Source organism: Stegostoma tigrinum, chromosome 47 (assembly GCF_030684315.1).
Source record: "Stegostoma tigrinum isolate sSteTig4 chromosome 47, sSteTig4.hap1, whole genome shotgun sequence".
NCBI classification, from domain to species: domain Eukaryota; kingdom Metazoa; phylum Chordata; class Chondrichthyes; order Orectolobiformes; family Stegostomatidae; genus Stegostoma; species Stegostoma tigrinum.
Window position 1 is genome coordinate 3,267,408 of NC_081400.1, and position 18,543 is coordinate 3,285,950.

The following is an 18,543-nucleotide window of genomic DNA, read 5'->3' on the forward strand; positions in this document are numbered from 1 at the left end:
CCTATCTCTGTCTTCTCCTCCAGCCCCCTACACCCCCTCCCTATCTCTGTCATACACCTCCAGCCCCCTACACCCCCTCCCTATCTCTGTCACCTCCTCCAGCCCCTACAACCCCTCCCCGGCTCTGTCACCCCCTCCAGCCCCTACACCCCCTCCCTATCACCCCCCTAACTACCTCTAGATTCTCCCTCCTCTGCCATTGGTGGCCTTGCCTTCAGTGGCCTTGTTGTGGGGTTGGGGAAGGGATGGGGTTTGGCGAGTGGAGCTCTGGATTACCCTCCCTCGACCGCATGCCCCCTTACTCCTCCCTCCTTTATTACAGAGTCTTTTACATCCCAAATCTGAGAACAGGCTGTTGGTAGCTATACAAATGCAGGCCATCCACACAGTACCACAGTTGAATTGAACTGAGAGCTGCCTGAGGAGTGGAGGTGGGGTGCAGGGATGGGGGCCTGTGGGATGCGCATAAAGAGACGAGAATGCGTGCCCTCAATGCCCTTCTCAGAAACCCAGCGCCAACGCTCACCAGTCACCTGCCAAGACTGCCAAAGGAGATCCTTCCCCGTGGCAATGGCTTCAAAGTCCAGCTGGTATCGGACACTCGTCCTTTTCTGGTTGTCGTGGGAACCGGTGGCTCTCATTCCAGAGATTCCTCCTGTTTATTGTCCGTGGGGCCCCGGGGAAAGAGATGACAGTGGAGCAGAGTGAGGGAGAAGGGCACCGAGAGGGGGCAAGGACAGGAGTAGCAGGAGCGGAGAGTGCTCGGTCGGCGTGTAAGGATCCAATGGGGTACCACGTTGGCACAAGGTCAGGCAAGGTCACACACCCATTCAGCCTCCGACAGACTACGAGAGACTGGGCATCATTGGCGGCCCAGTGGTTAGCACAGCTATCTCATGGTACCGGGGCCCTGGGTCCGATTCCACTCTCGGGTGACTGTCTGTGTGGAGTTTGCACATTCCCCCTGGTGCCCCAGGGATGTGCGGGTTAGGGTGGATTGGCCGTGCTAAATTGTCCCGTAGTGCCCAGGGATGTGCGGGTTAGGGTGGATTGGCCGTGCTAAATTGCCCCGTAGTGCCCAGGGATGTGCGGGTTAGGGTGGATTGGCCGTGCTAAATTGCCCCGTAGTGCCCAGGGATGTGTGGGTTAGGGTGGATTGGCCATGCTAAATTGTCCCGTAGTGCCCAGGGATGTGCGGGTTAGGGTGGATTGGCCGTGCTAAATTGTCCTGTAGTGCCCAGGGATGTGCGGGTTGGGGTGGGATTGGCCGTGCTAAATTGTCCCGTAGTGCACAGGGATGTGCGGGTTAGGGTGGATTGGCTGTGCTAAATTGTCCCGTAGTGCCCAGGGATGTGCGGGTTAGGGTGGGTTGGCCGTGCTAAATTGTCCCGTAGTGCCCAGGGATGTGCGGGTTAGGGTGGATCGGCCGTGCTAAATTGTCCCGTAGTGCCCAGGGATGTGCGGGTTAGGGTGGGTTGGCCGTGCTAAATTGTCCCGTAGTGCCCAGGGATGTGCGGGTTAGGGTGGGTTGGCCGTGCTAAATTGTCCCGTAGCGCCCAACGATGTGTGGTTTGGGGTGGAGAGAGATAAGGGGAACTGCAGATTCTGGAGAATCCGAGATAACAAAGTGTGGAGCTGGATGAACACAGCAGGCCAAGCAACATCTTGCAGTTCTTTTGGTTTTTATTGAGTTCAATAACATTCGGGATTGAGCTCAAGTGACTGAGTTACAGGGAGAGGTCAGATAAACTGGGACTTCTTTTGAATGTCGAAGACTGGGGGGTATCTTATAGAAACTTATATGATCATGAGAGGGGCCGATCGGGCGAATGAATGAATGCCCTCAGTCTTTTTCTCTGGATTGAGGAATCGAGGACTGGAGGGGATCACCTTCAGAGGGGAATCTGAGGGGCAACTTCTTTACATGGGGGTGGTACACATATGGAATGAGCTGCCAGCGGGGATGGTTGAGGCGAGCACATTAACATTTAATTTGGATGAATTAATGGAAAGGTTTAGAAGGATATGGGCCTAGTGCAGGGGCACAGGGTTAGTGTGGGTGGACATTTTGGTCAGCATGTACCAGCTTAGGCTGAAGGGCCTCTCCATGCTGTTGGACTCTATGAGTCTTTTCACTCGCCTAGGCAGATCATTATTCACTCTTTTGTCTGTCCAACTGCTCTTCTCTCTCTTTCAGCTCTGTCCTCACCTCTCCTGTACTCCTTACCCCCTCGCCCCACCCTGCCTTCTGCATAGAAAACGACATTTTCCGAGCTACCACCAGTTCTGGGGAACGGGAAGGGTCACTGGACCAGAAACGTTAACTCTGATTTCTCTCCACAGATGCTTCTGGACCTGCTGAGCTTTTCCAGCAACCTCTGTTTTGTCGCAGGGATAGGGGTGGATGTGGGTAGGTTGTCCTTCGGAGGACCGCTGAGGGCTCAATAGGCCGAATGGCCCGCTGAAGAAGGTCCGAAACGTCAGCCCTTCCTGCTCTTCTGATGCTGCTTGGCCTGCTGTGTTCATCCAGCGCTACACCTTGTCATCCCTGCTTCCACACTGTCGGCATTGTACGAGCTATAAGTAGAATGGAGTAATACAACAGCAGCAATGTTAAAAAATGTTGCACAATGATTTTGGATACTGGAAAAACAAGCTTGGGTGATGAGCTGCAGTAAGAAGCAGCGTCCAGCAGAGAGAGCTGTTGCCCACTGAATGAGTGGAAGCTGCCAGCTCCCTCATCATTTCACCCTCATTTTAATGTCCGTTGTCACAATCACACGTCTGTCTCTTTATTCCCATTTTAAAAACTTTCTTCAGAACTCTACACGCCCCTCCCGAAGGTGCTGACCCTCACTGGGGTATGTGGTCCTTCTCCCAAAGGTGCTGACCCTCACTGGGGTAGAGGGGTCCCCCTCCCGAAGGTGCTGACCCTCACTGGGGTATGTGGTCCTTCTCCCAAAGGTGCTGACCCTCACTGGGGTATAGGGGTCCCCCTCCCGAAGGTGCTGCCTCTCACTGGGGTATAGGGTCTCCTTCTCGTTCTTCTGAGGGTTGGCCTGGAACCGATGGACCAGCTGGCCTGCTTCCACACTGTCGGAATTCTGCGATTCTATGAGTGGCCCATGTGTATTTAGCTGAATGTGGCGGGGAGCACTGGGGCAGAATGGTACTGTGTTGGGACCACGGTGGTCGTTAGGACCCCGGTGTATCTGAAATTCCACCAATGCCGTAACCAGTAGAAATCAAAGCAGGCTGTTCAGCCCATCGAGACTGCTCCAGCATTCAGAGATGAGCGTTGATTTGATCGTCCTCAGCTTCCTGACCCATAGGCCACAATCAGGGAGGATAGGGAGCTGTACCTCCTCCATAATAGCTCTCACTCCTCAGCGCCCTACTGTACTCCCTGTACACCTACCGCAAATTCTGAATGAGTGCCAGGTACAAGTTCGCCGATGACGCCACCGTGGTGGGTCAGAAATCTAACAACGACGAGACACAATGTGGGAGGGAGATAGAGGGCTTGGTGACACGGTGTGACCTTTAGCTTCAGCAAAACTAAAGAACTGATCATTGACTTCAGAAGGAAAGGAGGGGAACACGCCCCCATCTACATCAACAGGTCCGAGGTTGAGAGGGTGGACAGCATCCAGCTCCTCAGAGAGACGATGACTGATAACCTGCCGTGGAATTCCCACGTGGATGTGACGGTGAAGAAGGCACAACACCGCTTCTTCTTCCTCAGGCACCTCAGGAAAGTTGGGATGCCCATTAGATGCCTCCCCAACTTCTACCACTGAAAGCATATGGCCCCGGTACATTATGGCCTGGTACGGCAACTGCTCTGCCCAGGACCATAAGAAACCTCAGGAGGTGGTGTACACAGCCCAGACTATCACAGAAGCCAACCTTCCATCCACGGATTCCATTTACACAGATTGCTGGCGCGGAAACACGGCCAACATTATCAAAGACCCATCACACCCCAGTCATGCTCTCCCACAGCCGCTTCTGTCATGCTGAAAGTACAGGAGTCTGAACACACACCAACAGCTTCTTTCTGGCTGTTATCAGAATGCTCAATGGACGTGAGCCTCAAATCATGTAACCTGAATGCCTCCAAGTCTTTTTCACCTGTGCATTCTTTGCTTGCTGTGATCTGCCTGTGCCGCTCGGAAACAAAGCTTCTCACTGTATTTCGGTACACAAGACAATAAAATCAATCAATAGAAAAAAAATCAATCTGTTTTCCTCCTTTAACCCATAAATAGTGTTTTCTTTACTGATTACAAAGCTATTTTCACCCTCAGCCCTGACCCTCCAACAGTGCCCGCTCCCTCAGTGCTGACCCTCCAACAGCACCCGCTCCCTCAGCGCTGACCCTCCAACAGCGCCCGCTCCCTCAGCGCTGACCCTCCGACAGCGTCCGCTCCCTCAGCGCTGACCCTCCGACAGAGCCCGCTCCCTCAGCACTGACCCTCCGACAGCGCCCGCTCCCTCAGCACTGACCCTCCGACAGCGCCCGCTACCTCAGCGCTGACCCTCCGACAGCGCCCGCTCCCTCAGCACTGACCATCCGACAGCACCCGCTCCCTCAGCGCTGACCCTCCCACAGCACCCGCTCCCTCGGCACTGACTCTCCGACAGTGCCCGCTCCCTCAGCACTGACCCTCCCACAGCACCTGCTCCCTCAGCGCTGACCCTCTGACAGCGCCCGCTCCCTCAGCGCTGAGCCTCCGACAGTGCCCAGTCCCTCAGCGCTGACCCTCCGACAGTGCCCGGTCCCTCAGTGCTGACCCTCTGACAATGCCGGCTCCTTCAGCACTGACCCTTCAACAGTGCCTGCTCCCTCAGCAATGACCCTGTGACAGTGCAACCCTCCCTCAGCACTGACCCTCAGACAGTGCCCGCTCCCTCAGCACTAACCCTCAGACAATGCCTGCTCCCTCAGCACTGACCCTCCAATAGTGCCTGCTCCCTCAGCATTGACCCTGTGACAGCGCAGCCCTCCCTCAGCGATGACCGTCCGACAGTGCCCGCTCACTCAGTGCTGACCCTCTGAAAGTGCCCGCTCCCTCGGTGCTGGCCCTCCGACAGTGCACGCTCCCTCAGCACTGACCCTCCAACAGTGCCCGCTCCCTCAGCGCTGACCCTCCGACAGTGCCCACTCCCTCAGCACTGACCCTCCGATAGCGTCCGCTCCCTCAGCACTGACCCTCCGATAGCGCCCGCTCCCTCAGTGCTGACCCTCAGACAGTGCCCGGTCCCTCAGCGCTGACCCTCCAACAGCGCCCGCTCCCTCAGCACTCACCCTCCGACAGTGCCCACTCCCTCAGCGCTGACCCTCAGACAGCGCCCGCTCCCTCAGCATTGACCCTGTGACAGTGCAGCCCTCCCTCAGCGCTGACCCTCCGACAGTGCCCACTCCCTCAGCACTGACCCTCCGATAGCGTCCGCTCCCTCAGCACTGACCCTCCGATAGCGCCCGCTCCCTCAGTGCTGACCCTCCGACAGTGCCCGGTCCCTCAGCGCTGACCCTCCAACAGCGCCCGCTCCCTCAGCATTGACCCTGTGACAGTGCAGCCCTCCCTCAGCGCTGACCCTCTCACAGTGCCCGCTCACTCAGTGCTGACCCTCTGAAAGTGCCCGCTCCCTCGGTGCTGACCCTCCGACAGTGCCCGCTCCCTCAGCGCTGACCCTCCGACAGTGGCCACTCCCTCAGCACTGACTCTCCGATAGCGCCCGCTCACTCAGCACTGACCCTCCGATAGCGCCCGCTCCCTCAGCGCTGACACTCAGACAGTGCCCGGTCCCTCAGCGCTGACCCTCCAACAGCGCCCTCTCCCTCAGCACTCACCCTCCGACAGTGCCCACTCCCTCAGCGCTGACCCTCAGACAGCGCCCGCTCCCTCAGCGCTGACCCTCCGACAGTGCCTGGTCCCTCAGTGCTGACCCTCCAACAGTGCCCGCTCACTCAGTGCTGACTCTCTGAAAGTGCCCGCTCCCTCGGTGCTGATCCTCTGACAATGCCGGCTCCCTCAGCACTGACCCTTCAACAGTGCCTGCTCCCTCAGCAATGACCCTGTGACAGTGCAGCCCTCCCTCAGCACTGACCCTCAGACAGTGACCGCTCCCTCAGCACTGACCCTCAGACAATGCCTGCTCCCTCAGCACTGACCCTCCAATAGTGCCTGCTCCCTCAGCATTGACCCTGTGACAGTGCAGCCCTCCCTCAGCGCTGACCCTCTCACAGTGCCCGCTCACTCAGTGCTGACCCTCTGAAAGTGCCCGCTCCCTCGGTGCTGACCCTCCGACAGTGCACGCTCCCTCAGTACTGACCCTCCAACAGTACCCGCTCCCTCAGCGCTGACCCTCCGACAGTGCCCGCTCCCTCAGCACTGACCGTCCGATAACGCCCGTTCCCTCAGCACTGACCCTCCGATAGCGCCCGCTCCCTCAGCGCTGGCCCTCAGATAGTGCCCGGTCCCTCAGCGCTGACCCTCCAACAGCGCCCGCTCCCTCAGCACTCACCTCCGACAGTGCCCACTCCCTCAGCGCTGACCCTCAGACAGCGCCCGGTCCCTCAGCGCTGACCCTCAGACAGTGCCCGCTCCCTCAGCGCTGACCCTCAGACAGTGCCCGCTCCCTCAGCACTGACCCTCAGACAGTGCCCGCTCCCTCAGCACTGACCCTCAGACAATGCCCGCTCCCTCAGCACTGACCCTCAGACAGTGCCCGCTCCCTCAGCGCTGACCCTCAGATTTAGCAAATCCGCTTCATTTCCCACTCCACTGAGGATCAGCAGTTGGAGCCAACAGCGAAAACCTTTGAACAGCAACTCTCTCTTTCGTCATGTCTACATGGAGTTAAAAATTACTCCGATCGCCCTGTGTCGCAGAGCTTGGGTGAGGATTGGGGCAGAGTGTGATTGTGTTTTTGTCGCCTGGAGACCTTTCTCCGCTCCGCCTCTCTGCCAGCAGCTCTCAGATTATCTTGGGCTGCGCGAGTTCGTATAAAAGGGGTCTCTGTGTGTGCCTGTGCCTGTGCGTTTGAGCAGAGTGTGCAGGCTGTTTGACCACTCTGCCTCTTCCCTCCAGCACCAGCTGCCACCAGCGAAGATGGTACTGCACACTAAAACCCAGGAAAGCCTGGCACGCTCTGGTTGGCACAGACCTCAGGTCAACATTCTCGTCCTGGGTGCGGAGAGGGTCGGCAAGTCTGGTAACTCCATTTTCCGCTGCTTTTTCCTTTTTCGCAACCTGGCAGCGCGGAGCAGGGCGAGTGCCCCGTGGCTGGTGCCAGGGCGCGGGCATTGGTGTTTCACGAGAAGGGGGCACCGAGGCTTAAATCTCGCCCACCCCACTACCTCCTCCGAAACCCCCACCTACCCGCTGTTTGCCCAGTGGAACAGGGCTCTGGTCTTCTGTGCAAAGTCTCCGAGATACAGGGAGAGAAAATAAAACCCCTTTTGCCCCATAGGCGTGCCCAGTAGGAGCTCAGCATTCTCCTTCTGCCCAGGAACTCGCTGCCTGGCACTTCAGCCCAGACGGGAGGCTGCAAACCACTTTGGAGTCCCATAGCTGGCACGGGTACTTGGTCTCTTGTGGCACCGAGGTAGTGTCCCTACCTCTGAGCCCAGGAGACCCAGCGTCCCTCCGCCTCCAGAGGTCTCCCAGCCGTTTGATCGGAGAGCCATACGCGGCCCGCCAGCTGGATATCAGAATTGGCTATTGACGGGCGCCTGACGGCCAGCACGGACGCGAGGGGCCGAAGGGTCCATCCCTCTGCTGTGAAACCGTCCGTATCGCGCCCACCCCGCCTCGTTGTTGAATTGCGTGTGAGCTTCACCCCCAACCTCATACAACAAGGCTCTGCAAGGCATATCCTTGGGGAACTACCGCCCCCCCCCCCCCACCCCCATTCTCCCGGGCTGGCAAGTGGGTCCCGAACGTCCTCAGGGTCAGACCAGAACCCTTCCCTCGTCTCTCCCCTCCGATGAAACGTGTTTGCAGCACATTTGTGGCTAGGGAGGGGATTTGTGGAGCAACATTCTGGATGGTCATCTCTGTTCCTCTCTCTCTCCGTCTCTCTCTGCAGCTCTTGTCATCCGGTTCCTCACTCGACGCTTCATTGGAGAGTACAGCCATATCGGTGAGAAGACTCTTCCCCCTCGGTGTGGGTGCGTGGTTGTGGTGGGGGTGGGGAGTAGGGGTGTGGGGAGGGAGGGATTGGGTAGAGGAGAGGGATGGAGGGATGCATGTAGCTCAGTGCCCCTGACTCCCCAACCCCGAGTTCTCCTATTGGACAAGGGGCCACCCGATGGAGCCAGGTTTGGGATTCGACCGCGACGCACTCTGTAGTCGAATAGCCTCGGGCTCAGTCGACCACTCCCTGTTTTGTCTTTGCAGAAACCATTTACACTCACAACGTGACCGTCGACGGTGAGGAGACTCGCTTCCACGTTTGGGACTCTCTGAACCCCCAGGTGATTGTGGCAGGGAGTGTGGTGGTGGTGGTCGGGGTGGGGGGTGTGGATTGTGTGGGGCGGGGTGAGGTCTCTGGGTGGTGGGGGGGCGGTGAACGGGAGACAAGACATCCGTTTTATCTCAGTGCCAATGCTTGCCCTGTTGGGCGTGCAATGGGGTCAGGATTGGGTCTGATTGTGACGCACCCCAAAGGAGAATAGCAATTCACTGCGGTTTGTTGGAGGGGGGGGGTGGGTGGGGTGGGGGAGGTGGCTTCCTGCGGTGAGGGTGGGGGTGGTGGGGGTTGATTAGGGGGCTTCGATCCTGCCTTCCGAAAGTGCCAGCCCGGAGCTCACCCCCACTCTCTCTGTTCCCTTAGGGCCGCGGGGTGATGGCGCACCCGAGCGAGCAGCAGATGCGCTGGGCCGACGGTTTCGTCCTCGTCTACAGCATCCTGGACCGGCGGAGCTTCGAGGCGGCGCGGCGGCAGCTGGCGTGGCTCCACCGGGAAGCAGGTGGTGCCCGCGCCCCCGTGGTACTGGTAGCCAACAAGACGGACCTGTGCCACCAGCGGGTGGTCTCGGTGGAAGAAGGGCGCCTTCTGGCGCTGGGCAGCGGCTGCGCCTTCCTGGAAGTCTCGGCCGCCGAGAGCTACCACGAGGTCGCCCTGGCCTTCCGCCAGCTGATGGCAACGGTACAGGGATCAAAGGCAGTGCCGAGGCGGGCAGCGGGGCTACGGGGCATCATTCGCAGCGTGTCTGCCGTGTTTGGGGGCAAACGCCGGGTGGACTAACTGAAGGAGGAGGACCATTCGGCCCTTGCCCTACGCCATACTATCTGCCCGCAGCCCCGTCTGGCTTTGACTCCATTCCCATGGCACCAGACGAGATTTCAGCCCCTCAGCCCACAGGGCCGCCCAAAACAGCAACAGCGGGTGGCCATTCTGCCCGTGGTCCACCATTCTATCAGATCAAGGCTGATCTGACTCCACCTAGCCCCCCCTCCACACCCCCCTGTAGTGCTCCTCGAATCGTTAAGAATCGATTTCCCTCAACCCCCCCTCCCCATAGCACCCCTCGAGTCCTTGAGAAACGATCCCCTCAGCCTATATAAAACATTTAAAGACTCTGCATTTTGAGGAATGTAGCTCCTGAGACTCACCAAGCTCCCAGAGACACTGACGTTTCTTCCTCTCCGTTTTAAGTTGGGTGAACCCCAACCATCATTTTTTTAAACACTGACCCCTGGTCCCGGATTCTTCCACAACAGATGTAGAGACCCACAGGGCCAAAGAAGGCCCTTTCACTCATTGAGTCTGTGCTAGTCACCTTTTCTGTTCAAATCCCGTTTTCCAGCACTTAGATCATAGCCTTGGCGTTGTAAGCGGACACCTCAATACTTAGAGAGTCATACAGCACCAAAACAGACTCTCTGATCCAACCTGTCCATGCAGACCCAGATATCCCAAATTAATCCAGCCCCACTTGCCAGCATTCGGCCCCTATCCCTCTAAACCCTTCCTATTCATGTCCCCATCCAGATGCCTTTTAAATGTTGTAACTGTACCAGCCCCCACCACTTCCTCTGGCAGCTCCTTCCATACACACACCACCCTCTGTGTGAAAAAGTTGCTCCTCAGGTCCCTTTTAAATCTTTCCCCCTCTCACCTTAAACCTGTGCCCCTCTAGTTTTGGGCTCCCCTGGCCCAGGACAAAGACCTTGGCTATTCACCTTATCCATGCCCCTCATGATTTTATAAACTTTTACAAGGTCACTTCTCAGTGTCCCATGCTCCATGTAAAACCAGCCTATTCAGCCTCTCCCTGTAGCTCAAACCCTCCAACATCCCTGTAAATTTTTTCCTGAACCCTTTCAAGTTTCACAACATCCTTCCTGTAGCAGGGAGACCAGGACTGAATGCAATATTCCAAAAGTAGCCTCATCAATACTGCTGCAGCATGACCCTCCCAACTCCCTCTACTCAATGCACTGAAGATAAGCATACCAAACATCTTCTCCATCATCCTGACTACCTGTGGCTCTAATTTCAGGGAACTAAATGCCTCTAGGTGTTTTTATTCAGCAATATTCCCAGGGACTCTACCATTAAGTGTATAATCTCAGTCCTTGTTTGTTTTATGAAAATGCAACACCTTGCATTTATCTAACTTCAACTCCACCTGCCACTCCTGGGCCCATCTGCTCAAGGTCCTGTTGTACTCTGAGATGACCTTCTTCACTGTCCACTACACCTCTAATTTTGGTGTCGTCTACAAACTTACCAACCGAAACTCCTATATTCACATCCAAATTTGTTGTTATCAATGACGAGAAGCAATGGGCCCAGCACCGATCCCTGTGGCACACTGTTGGTCACAGGCACCCTGTCTGAGAAACAACCCTCCACCATGCACCCTCTGTCTGCCACCTTCAAGCCAACTTTGTATCCAGTGGGCTAACTGCCCCGGATCCCATGTGATCCAACCTCCTCACCCAGTCTACCATGTGGAAATTCGTCGAACCTCTTCAATGAAGTGAGGGTTTCCAGGCTGTGAGTTCCACTTCCCACTGCCCTCTGGGTGACAATACTTTTCCTCATTTCCCCTTTAAACCTCCTGGCCCTGACCTTAAGTCTATGCTGCCTCCAAGGGGAGAAGAGGTTCCTTCCTGTCTTCGCTATCGATGCCACTCATCAGTTTATATCCTTGAAGAGGAAACATCTGCTTGGTCAAGTCCCCTCAAGATCTTAAATGGTCCAATCAACCTTCTACACTCTTGAGAGTACAGGCCTAACCTCTCATAAGAAATTTACTTATTCCAGGTATTGATCTCATACACTTTCTCTGAACTCCTTCCGATGAATTGTATGTACAGTACCCAGTGAGCATTTGGTGGAGGTGGGTACAATTATAGCATTTAAAAGGCACCTTAGATGGTTATGAATAAAAAGGGTTGAAAGAGATATGGGCCAAATGCTGGCAAATGGGACTACGTCAGATTGGGTTGCCTGGTCAGCACAGATGAGTTGAGCCAAAGGGTCTGTTTCTGAGCTGCGTAACTGCAAACAGAGCCACCAAACCTTGCCTAACTGAAAAATAATCCGCTTACTTTCACATTCAATTCCCCTCGGTAACTTTCTGTTAGCCTTCTTCATTAGCTGTCCAGAGCAGGACCCCAACCCTACAGCTCTCCTTACTGCGATGCCTCCCATGGTCGTCAAGCCTGCTGACAGACACCGCTCCTGGAGGATTGCCTGACCCCTTCAGAGGAGCTCACGTTGAACTCACTTCGAAGAAGTTGACATTTGAACAGCAGACAAATTGTGTTGTAGCAATTGTGGGTATTGTAAATGATGTTCATTTAGTTACTGATGTAAATCTCTATTTATGACTGAAATGGTCTCTACATATTTCTCACGGTGTTAATGTGTTCTGTAAATGGCCAGGATCCCCTGTAATAAATTCACTGCTCTGTTACTTTATGAGAAATGACTTGTTGAATCCATCATTTAAGACTCAATGAGTCAGGAAGCCCATCTTCAGACAAGGGGGGGGCAGGGAAATCTCGGGGACGTCCTAACTCCACACCTGAAAATAAAACATGCCTTTGAGGCTGGAGGTGCTTGATGAAGGGTGGGCGATTCATGGTGAAGGGACGGAGGCAGGCAGATGGAGTAAAGGCACAGATTAGACCTGATCTAATTGGTGAGATAGGCCACAACCAGGCTTAATGGCCTTCTCCTGTTTCTCAAGAGGGAACTGCGGTGACTGCATTTGTGAGCGTGTATGTTAGTGTGGGAGTGTTTGTGTGTGAGAGAATGAATGTGTGTGAGTCAGAGTCTGTGTGTGTAAGTCAGTGTTTTTGTGTGTGTGTTTTTGTATGTATCTGAGAGTGTGTGTTTGTGCGAGTGAGTCAGTGTATTGTGTGTATGTGAGAGTGTGTGCGAGTGAGTCAGTGTATTGTGTGTATGCGAGAGTGTGTGCGAGTGAGTCAGTGTATTGTGTGTGGGAGTGTGTGGGGTGTGAGTGTCAGTGTATGTGAGAGTGTGCGAGTGAGTCAGTGTATTGTGTGTGGGAGTGTGAGTGTCAGTGTATGTGAGAGTGTGCGAGTGAGTCAGTGTATTGTGTGTGGGAGTGTGTGGGGTGAGTGTCAGTGTATGTGAGAGTGTGCGAGTGAGTCAGTGTATTGTGTGTGGGGTGCGAGTGTCAGTGTATGTGAGAGTGTGTGCGAGTGAGTCAGTGTATTGTGTGTGGGAGTGTGTGCGGTGTGAGTGTCAGTGTATGTGAGAGTGTGCGAGTGAGTCAGTGTATTGTGTGTGGGAGTGTGTGGGGTGTGAGTGTCAGTGCATGTGAGAGTGTGCGAGTGAGTCAGTGTATTGTGTGTGGGAGTGTGTGGGGTGAGTGTCAGTGTATGTGAGGTGTGCGAGTGAGTCAGTGTATTGTGTGTGGGAGTGTGAGTGTCAGTGTATGTGAGAGTGTGCGAGTGAGTCAGTGTATTGTGTGTGGGAATGTGTGGGGTGTGAGTGTCAGTGTATGTGAGAGTGTGCGAGTGAGTCAGTGTATTGTGTGTGGGAGTGTGTGCGGGTGTGAGTGTCAGTGTATTGTGTGTATGTGAGTGTGTGAGTCAGTGTATTGTATGTGAGTATGTGGGAATCAGTGTATAGTATGTGGGTGTGAGTGTATTTGTGTGTATGTGTGAGGGCGAGTGGGTGTGAGAGGGAGGGTGTGTATTTACACTATGTGAGAGAGTAAGTGAATGTATTTATGTGTATACAGGACGGTGTGCATTACAGAGCAAGTGTATTTCAGAGTGCGTGTATTTGTGAATGTGAGCATGTGACCGTGACTGTCTTTGAGTCTATGAGAGTGTGTGTAAGAGAATGTGTGTATATTTGACAGTGTGCATGTGACTGGGAGTGCATGCGTGTGCGTCTGATTTGATTTGATTTATTATTGTCACATGTACCTGGGTAGTGTGGAAAGTTGTGTTTTGCATGTATCGGCAGATCATACCACACAGAGTGCATTAGGCTAATAGAACACAGCAAGGAATACAAAGCTACGTCTGCACAGATGGCGAAATCAACATTAAATCTAAAATTTGATGGGTCCATTCAGAAGTCTAATAACAGCAGAGCAGATGCTGTTCTTAGATCTGTAGGCAGATGTACATAACATCTGTGTGAGTGTGTGTGAATGTGTCGCCGTGTGTCTATGTGAGTGTTTGCTAATGTGTTCAAGTATGACAGTGTATGAGTAAATGTGTGGCTGTGTGAGAGAGTGAACAAGAGTAGATAGTCTCAGAGACTGTGAATAAATAGTGTGTGCGCGAAAGTGTATGTGAGAATTGTGGGTGAGTGTGCGTGCAAGTGACCTGCGGAAACGAGTGAGTGAATTGCGTGAAAACGAGTGCGTGAGTGAGTGAGTGAATTGTGCGAGAGTGTGTGTGTGAATGAGTGTTGGCTTTTCACTCTCAGGCATCCCCTGATGGGCCAGTACCTGGTATGGAACTACAGTTTTGACCAGCAGTAAAACATGACACACTTGCTGGGAATAACACTCTTTAAACTTTCTTAATGGGAGCAGTTAGGACACAAAATACAGAAATGCAGAATGTTAGTTAATTTATGAATGGACAAACACTGGAGCTGGGCAATTTACACAGCCCAGCTGATGGAGTTGGAGACACGATGCTAAAATGGCTCTCACCCAGAATTCAGAATATTCATCTCTCTTTCTCTCAGCTGCTCTGACAGAAATTCTCCCCTTCTATCACCATCTTAGATTTGCACAGGGCACAGTGGGCTCCAGTGTACGACTGGAATTGCACTGGTCACAGGATTCTGCTGGAAGCTCACAAAAGCAATCATCACAGGAATCCAATCAGACACTGGAATCCAGGGCCCGCTCCCACAGCACCGACACGAACAGCACCCACTCCCTCAGCACTGACCCTCCGACAGTGCCTGCTCCCTCAGCACTGATCCTCCAACAGTGCCCGCTCCCTCAGCACTGACCCTCCGACAGTGCGGCACTCCCTCAGCACTGACCCTCCGACAGTGCGGCACTCCCTCAGCACTGACCCTCCGACGGTGCCTACTCCCTCATCACTGACACTCCGACAGTGCCCAGTCCCTCAGCGCTGACCCTCCAACAGTGCCCGCTCCCTCAGCACTGACTCTCCGACAGTGCCTGCTCCCTCAGCGCTGACCCTCCGACAGTGCCCGCTCCCTCAGTGCTGACCCACCGACAGTGCCCACACCCTCAGCAATGACCCTCTGACAGTGCCCGCTCCCTCAGCCCTGACCCTCCGACAGTGCCCACACCCTCAGCATTGACCCTCTGACAGCGCACGCTCCCTCAGCACTGACCCTCCAACAGTGCCCGCTCCCTCAGTGCTGACCCTCTGACAGTGCCCGCTCCCTCAGCACTGACCCTCCGACAGTGCCTGCTCCCTCAGCACTGATCCTCCAACAGTGCCCGCTCCCTCAGCACTGACCCTCCGACAGTGCGGCACTCCCTCAGCACTGACCCTCCGACAGTGCGGCACTCCCTCAGCACTGACACTCCGACAGTGCCCAGTCCCTCAGCGCTGACCCTCCAACAGTGCCCGCTCCCTCAGCACTGACCCTCCGACAGTGCCTGCTCCCTCAGTGCTGACCCTCCGACAGTGCCCGCTCCCTCAGTGCTGACCCTCCGACAGTGCCCACACCCTCAGCATTGACCCTCTGACAGTGCCCGCTCCCTCAGCCCTGACCCTCCGACAGTGCCCACACCCTCAGCATTGACCCTCTGACAGCGCACGCTCCCTCAGCACTGACACTCCGACAGTGCCCGCTCCCTCAGTGCTGACCCTCTGACAGTGCCCGCTCCCTCAGCACTGACCCTCCGACAGTGCCCGCTCCCTCAGCGCTGACCCTCCGACAGCGCCCACTCCCTCAGCACTGACCCTCCGACAGTGCCAGCTCCCTCAGCACCGACACGAACAGCACCCACTCCCTCAGCACTGACCCTCCGACAGTGCCCGCTCCCTCAGCACCGACACGAACAGCACCCACTCCCTCAGCACTGACCCTCCGACAGTGCCTGCTCCCTCAGCACTGATCCTCCAACAGTGCCCGCTCCCTCAGCGCTGACCCTCCGACAGTGCCCACTCCCTCAGCACTGACCCTCCGACAGTGCGGCACTCCCTCAGCACTGACCCTCCGACAGTGCGGCACTCCCTCAGCACTGACCCTCCGACGGTGCCTACTCCCTCATCACTGACACTCCGACAGTGCCCAGTCCCTCAGCGCTGACCCTCCAACAGTGCCCGCTCCCTCAGCACTGACCCTCCGACAGTGCCTGCTCCCTCAGTGCTGACCCTCCGACAGTGCCCACACCCTCAGCATTGACCCTCTGACAGTGCCCGCTCCCTCAGCCCTGACCCTCCGACAGTGCCCACACCCTCAGCATTGACCCTCTGACAGCGCCCGCTCCCTCAGCACTGACCCTCCGACAGTGCCCGCTCCCTCAGTGCTGACCCTCTGAAGGTGCCCGCTCCCTCAGCACTGACCGTCCGACAGTGCCCACACCCTCAGCACTGACCCTCTGACAGTGCCCGCTCCCTCAGCGCCTACATGATGGGCTGTGGACAGAGGGAAAAAGACACTCGAAAGCACAGTCTGAAAGAAGCCTGGAAATGGCACGAGAGATACCCTGAACCTGAGCTGTCTCCTCTGTGTCCAAGGCTTGGTGTTGAAATGATTAAAATTGGGGAATGAAAGCTTGGGGTTGAGGAGAGCAAGGGATTCCTTTTCGGCCAGATCTTGAGCCCTGACAGACCTGTCTCCTGAGGAGCTACATTTTGTTCTACTCATGGTGGGAGAAGGGTGGATACCCTCGGGACTGGTTCCCATACGATGCCCTTCTACCGGGGCTCTGACCCTGGTCCGCCGAGGCGCGCCGAAGGGCGGGGGCCGGACTGGGCTGCTTGACCTGGGGAGGTATCGCCCAGCTCTCGCTCGAGCGCCGCCCGCTCGACCACGAGGGACGGGGGGACAAGTGAGGCCGGTAGGCGCCGGGGGGGGGGGGGGGTTCGCTCCCTCCACCAGAGACCGCCGCCTGCTCCCGGCGTGTTCCAGAAGCTTCCGGAGGTCGTCCTCGCTGATGCAGCTCAGCAGGTCGCTTGCCCGGGGACCGACACCCCACCGGCCGCGCCCGTCCTGGCTCTCGTCCGACCTGCTGTCCAATGTTCCGGAATCGTCTGCCTCCTCCTCCAACTCAAAGAACTCCGGGTGTAGATAGATTGGGAAAGGCAGGTGAGGAAGAAAATTGACATCAGTTTCAAAAAGAAATTAATTTCACAGGACGAGGCAACGCCTGGCATTTATTGCCCCTTCCCAAGTCACGCTGCATGAAAACAGACCCTTCGGCCCAACCAGTCCGTGCTGACCCTAATCCCAAACTAAACTAGTCCCATCTGCCTGCTCCCGGCCCCTATCCCTCCAAACCTCGTGTACTATATCTAAGTGTCTTTTAAATGTTGTAACTGTACCCACACCCTCCACTTCCTCAGGATGTTCATTCCACACACGAACTGTTCTCTCTGTAAAAAAAACCTTCACATATTTTTGAAGTCTGTCTCCTCTCACCTTAAAAATGCAGGCCCCTAGTCTTGAAATTCACCCACTCCTCAAGGAAAGGCACCTGCCGGTCACCTTATGCAGACCCCTCATGATTTTATAAACCTCTACAGCATCACAAACTCCGATGCTCCACGTTGCTGTAGGCCTGGAGTCACGTGTAGACCAGACTGGGTAAGGACGGCAGATTCCCTTCCCCAAATTTTACGAATGCCCCAGGCAATTGGCTGTTCCAACATCTTCTAAAATCGCACTTGAATTCCGCCATCGGCCAGGGTGGGATTCAAATCTCGGTCCCCAGAAGGTTACCTGGGTCTCGGTGTGAATAAGTGAGAGGTGGCATCACCAGGGTGTGAGCAATCCTAAGTGAAAGGTCCCAAAGTGCTTCCCAACTTGAGGCATCGAATCAGGAGAATATCCCAACCCGATATAAAACTCAAAACTGCGCACCCCACGCTGTTGTGAAAGTTCCTGTTGTAACCGACTCCCTCTCAGGCAGCGCACCTCAGGTCCCAACCCCTCGCTGCATCTAAAAATGTAAACTCTCCTCCCCTTCCCTCTGGTTTGTTCTCCAACCCTCTTGAATCTGCGCTCCCCCCGCTCTTTGACTGACCCTCCAGGCGGTGGGAACAGATTCTCCCTGGTTCCACTCTATCGAAGTGCATTCGGAATTTGGAATGCTCTCATTCAATTGACACAAAAATTGCTGGAAAAGCTCAGCCGGTCTGGCAGCATCTGTGGGGGAGAAAACAGAGTTAACGTTTCAGGTCTGGTGACCCTTCCTCAGAACTGAGGAAGAGTTCAGAGGACGGGTCACCGGACCCGAAACGTTAACTCTGTTTTCTCCCCCACAGATGCTGCCAGACCTGCTGAGCTTTTCCAGCAACTTCGTTTTTGTTTCTGATTTACAGCTTCCACTGTTCTGTTGGTTCTCATTCAATTGACCACCTCTCCACTCCGAAGTGAATCGTCCCATCTTCTCCCTGGTCTCTCCGCACAAACCAAAGACCCTCACCCTTGCATCCTGTGCAGGAAATCCCCCTCTCTGAGGGGTCTTGACTGTCTTTCTGAAAGAGTGCTGCTGAAGAAGGGACTATTCATCCATTCAAACTGCTTTGCTGAGTTTCCCTCCCTCTTTCTCTCTCTCTCTCCCTCCCTCTTTCCCTCTCCCTCTGTCTCTCCCTGACGCTGAATGCACTGAAGGCACCACACCATGTGTGAAGTTGGGTGAACACAGCAGGCCAAACAGCATCTTAGGAGCACAAAAGCTGACGTTTCGGGCCTAGGCCCCAAAACGTCAGCTCTTGTCCTCCTGAGATGCTGCTTGGCCTGCTGTGTTCACCCAGCTTCATACTTTGTTATCTTGGATTCTCCAGCATCCTGCAGTTCCCATATCTCAGACACCACACCATTCCTGGTCTCCGTTCTGGGAAACTTTTGAGGTGAAGGCCGCGA

General features: G+C 55.3%; 2 protein-coding genes across 4 annotated transcripts in view; one reads left to right on the forward strand and one right to left on the reverse strand.

The window, feature by feature from the left end:
- Nucleotides 1–7,056: 7,056 nt before the first annotated feature.
- Nucleotides 7,057–11,925, forward strand: LOC125449823 (ras-related and estrogen-regulated growth inhibitor-like protein). Its single transcript, XM_048525744.2, has 4 exons — nucleotides 7,057–7,221; nucleotides 8,098–8,151; nucleotides 8,409–8,485; nucleotides 8,845–11,925. Exons 1-4 carry the CDS (start codon nucleotides 7,119–7,121, stop codon nucleotides 9,256–9,258), a joined length of 648 nt encoding a protein of 215 aa, XP_048381701.1. The 5' UTR covers nucleotides 7,057–7,118; the 3' UTR covers nucleotides 9,259–11,925.
- A 2,106-nt stretch (nucleotides 11,926–14,031) lies between these two features.
- LOC125449725 (perilipin-3-like) overlaps nucleotides 14,032–18,543 on the reverse strand; it is a 39,300-nt gene continuing 34,788 nt past the window's right edge. For 2 of the 3 annotated variants that reach the window (XM_059642992.1, XM_059642991.1), the window contains one exon: nucleotides 14,032–16,734. In XM_059642992.1, the coding sequence (XP_059498975.1) occupies nucleotides 16,009–16,734 (726 nt within the window). In that variant the 3' untranslated portion in view covers nucleotides 14,032–16,008. The remainder of the gene's footprint in view (nucleotides 16,735–18,543) is intronic. The other variant, XM_059642993.1, reaches the window with a different exon arrangement.